This window comes from Peromyscus maniculatus, chromosome 4, assembly GCF_049852395.1.
Source record: "Peromyscus maniculatus bairdii isolate BWxNUB_F1_BW_parent chromosome 4, HU_Pman_BW_mat_3.1, whole genome shotgun sequence".
NCBI lineage: Eukaryota > Metazoa > Chordata > Mammalia > Rodentia > Cricetidae > Peromyscus > Peromyscus maniculatus.
Window position 1 is genome coordinate 158543350 of NC_134855.1, and position 11840 is coordinate 158555189.

The window sequence follows — 11840 nt, forward strand, 5'->3', positions numbered from 1 at the left end:
TAAGTGTGGGTAGCTCCTGGAACTCCCCAGAAACCCAGTAGGAAGTGGAGAATCAGTCCCTGCCTTCGGAAGAGATATAGGTAGGATGGGCGTAAGAAGCCCTAACTCAGAGGACAAAGGGAATGTCCTGGTGGTCTCAGAGGTGACTCTATGTGTTGACCCCACTGACTACAGACACCAGGAACTCAGTCCAGATTCTGTCTTCTCCAGTCTACCATGGAGTTCTGCCCTGAACTGGAGTAGAGACTACAGTAAGGTCCAGAACTCTTCAGGCCTCAGACCCAGGAATTTGTGCCTGCCTTCATCATCACTACACCCTTGAAGAGGGGCCCAAGGCTTCAAGACCTTCCCCAGAGGTTCCACCTTCGGGGCCGCCAGAGTCAGCAGACATTCATTTACCAATGACTCCAGTGGGAACCAGGAGTGCAACCCAGGGAATCCTTGAAATGTGTGTGCCTAGTGAAGGACAGTGTAGCTCAACACATGCCACTGTGACCAGCTAGCTGGGCAGAATTGGGACAACCTGTAGTGTTTGGGTAGCCAGGGTTCCCAGAGGACACCAAAGTTTGCTACAGCAACCAGAGACAGGAGGATGAGGTAGGGTCTGCCTAGAGGGCTTCCTTTAATTCTAGCCAGGGGCTGTTTCTTACATTTGTCCTGTCTCAGGCTAATGAATTTTCTTAATTTGACCCCAATTCTAAGAGGACTAAGTGTTAAAACAGCTTTCTTTAAAAAAAAAAAAAAAAAAAAAAACACTTCCTGAGCTAACAGCTAACACACTCTACTTGATCCCTCCTGCCAATAATGGTGACCCAGGAAAGACCCAGAATTAGCCAGATGTCCAGGAGATACCTAGTGTCCTTGGATAGAGCCATCAGACAAAATACAGGACACCCAAATCAGAATTCCAGATAAACAATCAACTCCTTTTTACTATAAATGTCTCAAATCTTTTATATTAAAAAGTATCTGCCAGGTGGTAGTATCGCACACCTTTAATCCCAGCACTTGGGAGGCAGAGGCAGGTGGATCTCTGTGAGTTTGAGACCAGCCTGGTCTACAGAGTGAGTTCCAGGATAGCCAGAGCCATTACACAGAGAAACCTTGTCTCTAAAAAAAAAAAAAAAAAAAAAAGTATCTGATATCCATCTGAAGTTCAGATTCACCTGGGTGTCTGTATCCAACAGCCTTCCCTCAGAGGCCTGACATTCATTAGTTCAAACCCACCCTGTGTGGGTCTGCAGGCATTCAGCAGCCCTGAGGAACCACTTTCCCAAACACATCAATTCCCAGCCATGCAGGTCTTCTCCCTTCCTATCCTGCCTTCATGGATGCTGAGGTGAGAACTCGGACTGTGTGCCCATTTCGCTGGATGTCAGAATTGCCCATGACAGCTGCATTCTCTGTCTTCATCTAGCATAGAGGCTGAATGTATTGAGGGTTTCAGGAACCTGACACCTGAAACCTAGAACAGCAAATATGTGTCAGGAAGGATTTTGAAGATGCAGTTGAGAAGGTGGAAGCTTATCCGGGTTCTCCAGATATACTCTGAGTACAGCCACAGGTGTCCTTATAGGAGAGAGATTTCACACTCTCAGAAAAGATGAAGCTACGTCCGCTACAACATTTCACCTCTGCCCAGTGGTGCTGATTGTACCATTATCTGGCTCCAAACTCACACTGTGTGTGGCCATTTGTTACAGTAGCCCTAGGAGATTGACACAATGGGACCTTGTGGGAATACTAAGGACCAGAACCCTTGCCTGAGGCTCCAGAGAGCTTTACTTTGACCCTGTGGAGGGAATCTGCTCACCCCACCCAACCCCTACCTGCAATAACAAGAACAGACCTTGAGAGGCAGGAAGTGGAGAGGGCAGCTTCCTGGGACAGCAGTGAGTGGAGCATAGTCCTACCATCTGCCTTGCCTGGCTATCAAAGTCATGACATGTTCTAGGACAAATGGACCAATCCCAGGCCACCTGACAAAAACCATTGGCCTCCTGGCTTCTGGAGCAGGTGTTGCTGCAGTTTAAAGAGTGAAGATCTGGGCTAAGGGGCAGCATGGACATGGGGCTGGCTCAGCAGGCAGGAGCGGAAGCAAGGTGGGCTTCTGTCAGAACCTTTCCCCGGAAACCTAGGGGAAAGAAGTGTGTGCCCACACTCGTGGGGAGGCGCTCTCAGGTCTCACGGTTCCTTAGGGGGCCCTTCAGGACACCCAGCCACAGTTTGGGTTCTACGGTTGGTCTTGCACATCCCACCAAGGCACACAAAATGGGTCGTTTCCATCCTCACCTAGTTGGGCCCCACCACCTACCCACGAAGCTTAGGAGGGCAGTTGGCTAGGTCACCTGGCAGTGTGTCACCTGAAATGTGCCAGATTGAACACCTTGGGTAACGGGACTTTGATAAACAGGGCCCCAGCAGTAGGCACACACGGCTCTGGGGTCGCTCAGTTTATTGGGAAAACCGGCACTGAGCGTGCGTGGTGAGCGATGGTGCGGAAGCCTGGGGCAGGGGCGCTTTTCCTCTTGAAGAATTTCCACTGGACCTTGATGGCGAGCATCCAGTCGCTGACGTAGAGCCTCTTACAAGCGGAGGTGCAGACATGCGCCTGGCGGGGAGCCGGGGGAGAGGGGCCGCGCCTGGGGCGGGTGAGGGGGCGGGGCCAGTGCCGGGGGCGGGGCTGGGGGCGCGGCGCGGCGCCGTCGGGGAGGGCCACGCCGCGGGCGCCCGCGCTTCACTTGCCCGCTTTCTGCGCCTTCTGTGCGGACTTGGTGACCTTGCCGGCGCCGCCACTCTTCTTCTCCACGTTCTTGATGACGCCCACGGCCACAGTCTGCCGCATGTCGCGCACGGCGAAGCGGCCTGTCGGGAGAGATTCGTAAACTGTGGGGGCGCCCAGGATGCAATGCGCAGGTGCATTGGGCATCCGCAGAACAGCTTAACGCCGCTTAAGGGGTGTAAGGGGGGGAAATTATTCGACCTGCTGTTGGTACCAGGGAAATCCCTTAGGGGTTCTTCCAAATAAAAGAAGCACTATTCCAGATCTGTCTGTCAATCAGGGAGGGGCGGTGGTGTGCGTGCGTGCGTGCGTGCGTGCGTGCGTGTGTGTCTGTCTGTCTGTCTGTCTGTCTGTCTGTCTATGTGTGTGTCTTTGTGTGTAATGAGACCTCCTACTAAAACGCTGCACTTTGCTCAGTAGTTTGCCATAGTAAAGGAACCCCTGACCCTGCTCGCCAACAATGTATCAACCCCAGCTTGGATCAACCACCATCTTGGGTTACACCTTGGATCACCCAGCTCACCGAGGGGTGGGTACTGTGAGAAGCTCTCCACACACATGGGTTTTCCGGGGACCATCTCAACAATGGCGGCATCACCAGACTTCAGGGACTTGGGATTGTCCTCCAGCTTCTTGCCAGAACGCCGGTCAATCTTCTCCTTCAGCTCCGCAAACTTGCAGGCAATGTGGGCCGTGTGACAGTCGATGACTGGCGAATAGCCAGCACTGATTTGCCCAGGGTGGTTCAGGATGATGACCTGAGAGCAGAGTTGAAGACAGCCATGAGTCAGGTCTCCTGGAACAGGGCCAATGTTAGAAGGGGTGGCTCCAGTCACAGGGTCACCTCCCGATCCCTATGATTTTGTGCAGGGAATGCTCAGGTCACAGGGACCCCACTTCTGGGCTCATACCCCAACGTCTTGCTAAGCATGTGCAAACATGAGGCAGTCAGCAGATAGCTGCGCCGTTTGAAAGGACCAGGACTGCACAGGTTAACCCTGACCAGAACCAAGGACGCCAGGACAAAACTGAACCATAATTATAGTACTTCTATTACACGTCAATAAAACCGTTCTAAAATTGAGAGTGTACAATGACAATGTAGAGAGGAGGTCAGCAAAATCACTCTAGGACCAAGGTGCTTGCTGCCAGGTCCTGAAGACCTGAGTTAAGTCCCTGCAAGCCACATGATGGAGTAGAGAACTGATTCCAAGTTGCACTCTGACCTCCACACATGTACTGTGGCATGTACACACACACACACACACACACACACACACACACACACACACACACTAAAATAAGTAGATTGTTTTGTTTTTTAGTTAAGAAAATAAAGTGCTACAGTGATTCCCCAGGCAGCAAGTTAATAAAAGCATTTTTAAAGGGCAGATACCCCAGAGCAGGAGCCTTGAGGCTCTGCTTACCTGCTGTAACTCTGAGCACTCTTGGAACACTGAGTGGCATTAGGGTGAAATGGAAGGCCTTCCCCTTCAGTGCCAGGGGAAGGGCCAGAAGCCACTGTTCGATACCTCAGCCCACCTCTCCTCCTGTTCTGAGAAGGAATGTCCACACACACGAGTACAGCCACCAACCTGGGAGGTGAACTGGGCAGCCTCCTGAGGTGGGTCAGATCTGCTGTCCCCACAGACATTCCCCCGGCGAATATCCTTGACGGACACATTTTTCACGTTGAAGCCGACATTATCACCAGGGAGGGCCTCGCTGAGTGCCTCATGGTGCATTTCCACAGACTTCACCTCTGTGGTGATGTTTACTGGCGCAAAGGTCACCACCATACCAGGCCGAAGGATACCAGTCTCCACTCGGCCCACAGGCACAGTCCCGATGCCTAGGCCGAGAGAGGGCACTGTGAGAGGGCAGAGAAGGGCAGGGCAAAGCAAAAAGCAGAGAGCCTGGAAGTAGACAGAGCTCAGGACTTGCTTCTCTCTGAAGGGGGTCAAGGAAAACAGACTCATGGAGGGAGAAAGGAGACAGGGGGTCCCCAGACAAGCACAGAGTGAGGTGATAGCAGGAGAGTCCTAGATCAGAGTTGCCAGAATTGAAGGATAAGGGACAGGGCAGTGGAAGGAAGACGGGGTGTCTCCCTGGGAGGGGGGCACCACAAGCATTCCCCTGTCTCTGAGGATCTCAGCCAGGCAAGGGCCAACTCACTAGGGTTGCTCTTGCTCACACCGGATTCCCAGGTCCTGCTGTAGCACTGTGGTTCTACCACTGAAGAGGCATCTAGCCCCAGCACTCCTGACAGGCCTGCCCACACTGACAGTGTGGCTACTACCACAGGGATACCCTGAAGAGCAAGTGGCTGGGAGAGAGAGCACAGCCCTCCACCATCTCCTGGAAGCTTGGAGGTGGTGGCATTATGGGGTGACAGAGAAAGGGCAGCAGTTGTCCTCTGTTTGGAGTGAGCATCAGCACGATATTCTCATTCTTCCCCCTTTGCTTGTCTCATATTTGGCTTTGGTGTCTATTGACTAATGACTTGCATTTCTCACTCCTGGACTAGGACTGTTCCCATGAGACGGGCACACCTCACCTGCAGGTGAAGGGTCGGTTCAGTACACCCATCTAATGTCTCTAGCTCCTGGCTGAGCGCTTGGGGAAGTGGGGAGTGGGAAAGGAATCCAATTGAATGCTGGATGAATTGATGGATGGGGGGGAGGTGGGTGGGAGGGGTGACTGAGAGAGGTAGAGACAACCAGCCTGAGGGTTCCTTGTTGATGTCCTGGCCAAGGCTGGAGACAGAGCCTGCAGGGAACAATGAGCTCCAGTACTGAGACCTCACTCACCACCAATCTTGTACACATCCTGCAGTGGAAGGCGAAGGGGCTTGTCAGTGGGGCGAGTTGGGGGCAGGATTGTGTCCAGGGCTTCTAGCAGGGACACGCCACTTGCATTTCCTTCCTTGCGCTCTACTTTCCAGCCCTTGAACCATGGCATCTGGGCAGGAGAAAAAAGGTACCAATTATAGGGCAACCCATCTGACCACACCCTCAGCCTCAGAGCTCCAAGATTCTGGGGGTGGCACCTGCCTAAGGGGTAGCCTGGGGAGGGAGATTCATTGTCCAAGCTGAATATCTTGCTCTTCATCTCCTTCTCACCTTCCCACCCTCACAGGGACCCTGAACAAACACAACTTAGAAAAGAGGGAAGGAGCAACAAACAGAAACACCTCCCCAGATTGTGCTGTCATGTCATCAACACTTACAAATGAGGCCCCTCAACTTGGCCTGATACCCTAATCCCTCAGGGACCTGGTCAGTCACAGCCCTAGACAGGGTAAGAACCAGGGGAACGGGCCTCAAGTCTGGCCAATGGCCACATCAAGGATAAAGTCCAGCCTCTGCCCCAGCCCCAGAGGCTCTGCCGTCTCCAAGATCAGGGTCTACCACCACCACCACCATCACCACAAGGGCCTCTCTGGAGGATGACTTTAAGCCCTCCTGACAGAACTCCTCATGGTCTACCTGTCACAGACAAGAAGTAAATCCACCCAAGGGGCTGTGTGTCCCCCTGCTTTTGTCTTTAGGTCAAAGTCTTAGGCACCTCAGGTCAGCAGAGCCCCAGAGCACAATAGAGCAGTAGGGAGCTGAGGGGGCAGGGGAGGACCTGCTGATCAAAGGTCTCCAGGGGATTCTAAGGTCCTGATAATCACACATCAGCGAGAGCAAGATGGAGTATCCCCTGCCTGCCCAACTCTGTTCCCATACACCAGGGTCCCCCAGCTGTCTCCAGAGAGGCTATCCTCATGCCGTTTCACTCATTGTGGGCAGCTGCAAGGCTGACTAAAGCTGAGTGCCCACCTTTCTAGGACAGGAGTGTCCTCTGAATAGACCAAGATCTAGGTCCCAAGCTCTCTCTGAAAAATGTCCTCCTCTTCACCCCCAACTCAGAGGCCCAGAGCTGCAGAAGCTTCAAGCTTCCCAGATGACCAGCCAAGAGACATTCCTCCACTCTCCAGGCCAGCCCAGGGACATGCTTCAGACCTCAGGGGAGGCAACTGAGGAGGACCTTTGTTGGTTATACACAGTATCCAAAGCCAGGACAGTGGCTTGGGAGAACTAAAAACTGATCTTCCCCCATAGTAAGATCCAGGACCCAACAGGCAGTAGCCAGAGAAGGAGCCTCATCTTCCTCTTTTCACCTCATGGGGAGGCTGAGCTAGAGGAGCCCAAGTGCAGATCCCTTACTAAGAGGTATCCCCAGAAGGCTGATACTTATCACTACAGTGCTCACAGAAATTCAGCTAGACCAAAGGAAGCTTGGCCCACCCTGACTTAGGGTCCTGGAGCCCTGGGCTCTTGGGAAGGCCAGCACTGCCCTCACCATACCTATCTTCACTCACATTGGGTGAAGGCTCCAGCATGTTGTCACCATGCCAGCCTGAGATGGGCACGAAGGGCACTGTGGCTGGGTTGTAGCCAATCTTCTTGATGTAGGCGCTGACCTCCTTGACAATCTCATCATAGCGCTTTTCACTGTAGGCTGGTTCTGTAGAGTCCATCTTGTTGACACCCACAATGAGCTGCTTCACACCCAGAGTGTAGGCCAGGAGTGCGTGTTCCCGGGTTTGCCCGTTCTTGGAGATGCCTGCCTCAAACTCGCCCACACCTGCTGCCACGATCAGCACCGCACAGTCGGCCTATCCAACAGGTCAGACACAGTAAGCCCCTGCCTGGCCCAGCCTTTTATGTAGACCTACCACCCACAAAATGGGGCCTGGGCAGTTATCCTGGGGAGAGACTCAGGATCTCTGCCTCAAAGGTAGCAGGGGACTCCTCCACCAGGCTCTGAGTCAAGGAGGCCCAGAACTGGCCATCAGCTCCAGCACCAACAGGCCATGTGCCCTTGGGTGAGTCATTTGGCCTTTGGTTCTATTCTGATTGTTTGGTCTGACTGATTTTCTACCCACATCCATTGTTCCTAGTGTGGCCTCTTCTACAAGAATTTGTCTGTAAAGGACATGTCCACAATTTCCCCCTCTGTCTGTCTGCTGGCCCTAACAGTGGTGAGGTAACCCTGCAGGCATCCCATCTAGCTGAGATATAAGCCCTGACTCAGTTCTTGAGGGACTCTGTGTCAAGCAGGATGGAGGTGACCTGGGTGGGGCTCTGTCCTGGCAGGAAGACACTGACACTGCAGGAGAGCTCTTGGGCCAGGTGCCCTCCCTGCACACCTGGGATGTGCCGGTGATCATGTTCTTGATGAAGTCCCGGTGGCCTGGGGCATCAATGATGGTAATGTAGTACTTGGTGGTCTCAAACTTCCAGAGGGAGATGTCAATGGTGATGCCGCGCTCCCGCTCTGCCTTCAGCTTGTCCAGCACCCAGGCATATTTAAAGGAGCCCTTTCCCATCTGAAAGGGTAGGGGCACAACTTAGGATAGGACCCAGGACTCAGGGGTCACATCCACGTGCCCTGGGCCATGGAAACAGCCATGGGAAACAACCCTAAAAAGCCATTTAGGGCTGGGCTAAAGCACCTTGAATCAGGGACCTCTGTACCATTTCTCTGGTGCTGAAACCCAAACTCTGCTCTGCCACAAAATGAAGCCACCTAGATCAGCCAGCCCCATTCCCCTCCTAAATGGTTGTGGACACACAAGTCCCCCAGTAGGGGGCATGAGCGTCTGGAAGTTGCCAGACCTCATTAAACTCCTGTCTCTGGCAAAGGGTTCCTCACTACCTGAGGCTAAGATTCCACACCCTACTCAGTTATAGGTCAATTATCTCATTGGACTTGGGGCTATTAAATTTTTTTAAAAACTGAGTTATTATTTCAAAAAAAAGGAAAACTTTAAAAATAAATAAATTGGCCAAGGTTTTGAGAAAAGTCTTGCCTTCCAGCTCTTTCTGTAGCTGATGCATACTTCCAAATAGCTGAGGCATCACCTTCCCCCCTTCCACCAAAACAGGAGAAGAACACCCCCACTAAGAGCAGGCTGGCTGCTTTCTGCCAACTTGTGCCAGAGTGAAACTCCTAGTGAGACTCCTACAGCCTGGACCACAACTGTGGCCATTGCTCAGCTGAACACAACTCCCTACCAGAATCTCACAGGACAGCCTTCTGCACTCCAGGGATGCTGCCCAGTCTGAAGGAGCTGTCCAGACAGAACCACACAAAACCCAGCTAGGACCTGACCCAGGTGACCTTCAGCCCCTCAGCTCCTCCTACCACCTCCCCTCAGAACACTCCGGAAAGGGTAAAAGCTTCAGGCCCATACACACAGAGCTGTGGCTCAAAACCCATGTGCACACTGGAGCAGGAGTTCAGCACAGAGTTGCTGCCCTCAGGCCTGGCCTTATCCGAGAGCCAGCTCTTCTGAGGGCAGAGAAGAGAATTCAGTTATAACCACTGCCCATTTGTAGGTCTCAGCCAGGAACAGACTGCCAAGACCACCCCCCACCCCCACACCCCACCCCCCACTTCCAGGCACCATCCTGAACCAGCAACCTTCCCCAGCGTATCTGGAGAAAGTGGAGCTGGCAAGACTGCTGCCCATCAATCGGCTATTAATAGCATCCTTGAGCCCTGGCTGTTGCAAGGCAAGTGAGGGCAGCACCACATCCAGCACAGCTTCAGCCCTGGGGAGCAAAAGGATAAGGCTTGAAGGCACTCTGGCCCACTGAGGCTGAGAGCCCTCTGGTGGACCTGGGCAGGCACAAATTCTCCCTTCCTCAGTATGAAGCAAATCTCAGAGGGAGGCTGCCCTCCTCACCTCCATCCCCAGACACCCACATCCTATGCACTGAGGGAAGAAAACAGAGAAATGCAAGCACCAGGCCCATGGTGCTCACCTCTGCCGCCTCCTTCTCAAACTTCTCGATGGTCCGCTTGTCGATGCCCCCGCATTTGTAGATGAGATGGCCTGTCGTGGTGGACTTGCCTGAGTCCACATGGCCAATGACCACAATGTTGATGTGTGTCTTCTCCTTGCCCATTCTGCCTGGTTGAGGGAGGGGCTGGCACTGTGGGGGCTCTGGCTTGGGTTTGAGGGTATGCTGGGCAGGAACTCTGTGGGGCCAGTGACAAGGGAGACAGGTGATTAGGAGGCCCAGCAGAGACCCCACACCATTCCTGCATTGTTTCCGGGCTTGCCCTCACCCAGTCACCTGAGGCTGGATGAGGAAGAATGGTTGCCCCCTGGTCCTAGCCCAGTCCAGCCAGGTTGCACTCATAAGCCACCTGTTCCTCTACCTTAGCCCAAATGGTTCGTTAGAGTGTAAATGTTTGGAGAGTTGATTTGGAGGAAAGTTCCTTAAGGAAGGGTTAATCCTGTCGGGACATCACAGAGCAGCAGGCTGAGAGATCCTCTGGAGCAGTCAGGAGCCCTGTGATGAGTCACTGTGCCCAGCTCTCCAGTGCCTTGTCCTCCCTGTCCTCGATGCCGCCACCCCCCCCCCCACATACACACACAGCCCAGGAAGGGACACTGCCCTACCCCCATCTGCTGCCACCATGAAGAAAGGCCAGCACTCCTCAGCCCCTCCTCAAGCGAGGGCGCCATCTTCCTCTCTCTGCCCACAGGCTGGCAGGGGAGACAGCTGGATGGTGCCCAGGCAAGGGCCCAGAATAGCTCCGGCCCTCCCCATACTCAAGCAGGAGGGCAGCCATCAGGGCTGAGAGGTGAGTGTCCTGTTCTAGCCAGAGGAATAAAAATCTCACCCTGACCCAGCCTCAGAAAGTGCCCTCAGAGATGCCCTCACCCTCACTCTTACCATCTGGTCCAGGCCCTGGGTCTCAGTATCTGCGCATGGCAGAGGTCAACGGAGAAGCTGGGGCCCGCGGGGGCGCGGGGGAGGGGGGGGCGAGCATCCTAGGGTGGAAGCCACGTAGGGCGGGGTAGGGGTCCTCAGGTTTCACCACCTCCCCTGCCCTTCTCTGACAAATCACTGACACCCCCAGAGCCCCGAACCACACCTGTACAGACCAGCCTGTCCAGCCCTGTAGCGCCTGGGAGAGCCCCAAGGTCACGGTGACAGTGTGATCGCAGGTTTCAGGAGAAGGCCCCCTGCCACTGTCACCAAGTAAACAATCACTTAGGGGACACACCGCCCGACTGCCACAGGACCCACCATGCCCAGTGTGCGACCGAGAGACCCCAACCCAGGGGTGTAGCTCAGCTAGGTGCCGCGTGTCCCCCTCTACCTCGGGTTGGGTTCCCAAGGAGGCGAACCCTCGGTGGAAACCTAAGCTAGGGTCTCAGACAGGGATGTGCGTCCTTACCCAGAGCCGAAGTCTCAGTCAGAGGGACTGGCGACGGCAGCGGCGGCGGTTTTATCTCTCCAGGAGGGGGTCCACCTATTGACGGTGCCGGCGCAATGCACTGCGCCCCTGCAGTACGGCAATGCGGTACCGGCGGGGGGAGGCGGGCTCCGGGAGGCTGGCGGATGGGGTGCGAGCGATGCACGGACGCAGGGACCGCGCACCCACGGGCGCGGGCCGGCGTAACAAGGATCCGAGGGGACGCAGCTGCAAAGGTGCACCGGAGCAAGCGAGAGAATCAGACAGCTAGAGCGCAGACCAGGAGAGAAAAACAGGCAAAAGGGCGGGGAGCGCGCAGAGGTGGGGGCAGGGAACAGAGCCAGGAAGGGAGGGGCAGGGATGGAGAGAAGGGAAAGAAGCAGGAGAGAGAAGAGCTGGGATAGCAGAGACAGTGGTTGCTGGAGAGCAGAAAAAAGGCACATCCAACGTAAAGATGTCCCCAGGAAGGTGAAACACAAGACAGGGAGCCAGTGGGAATGGCCGGGGGGAGGGGGGCAGGGGGGGGGCGCCGGGGAAGAGGCCCAGGCCCAGGTGACAGTCTTTGCAAGTCCTGATGTGGGCATCCAGTGCTGTCCCTGTTCATGCCTGAGTCTCAGTGAACATGAAGTTCAATTTCCAGAGGTTTTCCATGTTCTGATCCCCCGTACAGTGCCCCTACGCTTGTTTACATGAGCCCAACATGGCAGGCACTTGAAGCTATCAGTAAATCCAGCCTCGACCCAGCCTTGTTCTGAAGCCCTGGAAAGAGGCTTTTTCTACTTGTTCCCTTAGG

The 11840-nt window shown here is 54.5% G+C and overlaps 1 protein-coding gene across 3 annotated transcripts; it reads right to left on the reverse strand.

The window, feature by feature from the left end:
- Window positions 1-914: 914 nt before the first annotated feature.
- Window positions 915-11334, reverse strand: Eef1a2 (eukaryotic translation elongation factor 1 alpha 2). 3 transcript variants are annotated; one of them, XM_006994618.4, is made up of 8 exons: window positions 11030-11334; window positions 9601-9817; window positions 7980-8159; window positions 7149-7445; window positions 5593-5743; window positions 4378-4634; window positions 3306-3540; window positions 915-2865 (listed from the first exon to the last, which is right to left on the reverse strand). In XM_006994618.4, the coding sequence occupies exons 2-8, from the start codon at window positions 9742-9744 to the stop codon at window positions 2738-2740; spliced, it is 1392 nt and encodes a 463-aa protein (XP_006994680.1). In that variant the 5' UTR covers window positions 9745-9817; window positions 11030-11334; the 3' UTR covers window positions 915-2737. The 3 variants fall into 3 exon arrangements, with proteins under 3 accessions (XP_006994680.1, XP_076427511.1, XP_076427512.1); XM_076571396.1 differs by lacking the exon at window positions 11030-11334 and adding an exon at window positions 10724-10796; XM_076571397.1 differs by lacking the exon at window positions 11030-11334 and adding an exon at window positions 9916-9936.
- Between the last annotated feature and the right edge of the window lie 506 nt (window positions 11335-11840).

What these genes read in the sequence shown, in the direction of transcription:
- Eef1a2 (XM_006994618.4), bottom strand. Translation starts at nt 9,744, where the DNA reads ATGGGCAAGGAGAAGACACACATCAACATTGTGGTCATTGGCCATGTG. An exon ending in TTGAGAAGGAGGCGGCAGAG is followed by an intron (nt 8,160 to 9,600) that starts GTGAGCACCATG and finishes CTACCCTTTCAG; the next exon opens with ATGGGAAAGGGCTCCTTTAA. An exon ending in CTCACAGTACCCACCCCTCG is followed by an intron (nt 2,866 to 3,305) that starts GTGAGCTGGGTG and finishes CTCTCCCGACAG; the next exon opens with GCCGCTTCGCCGTGCGCGAC.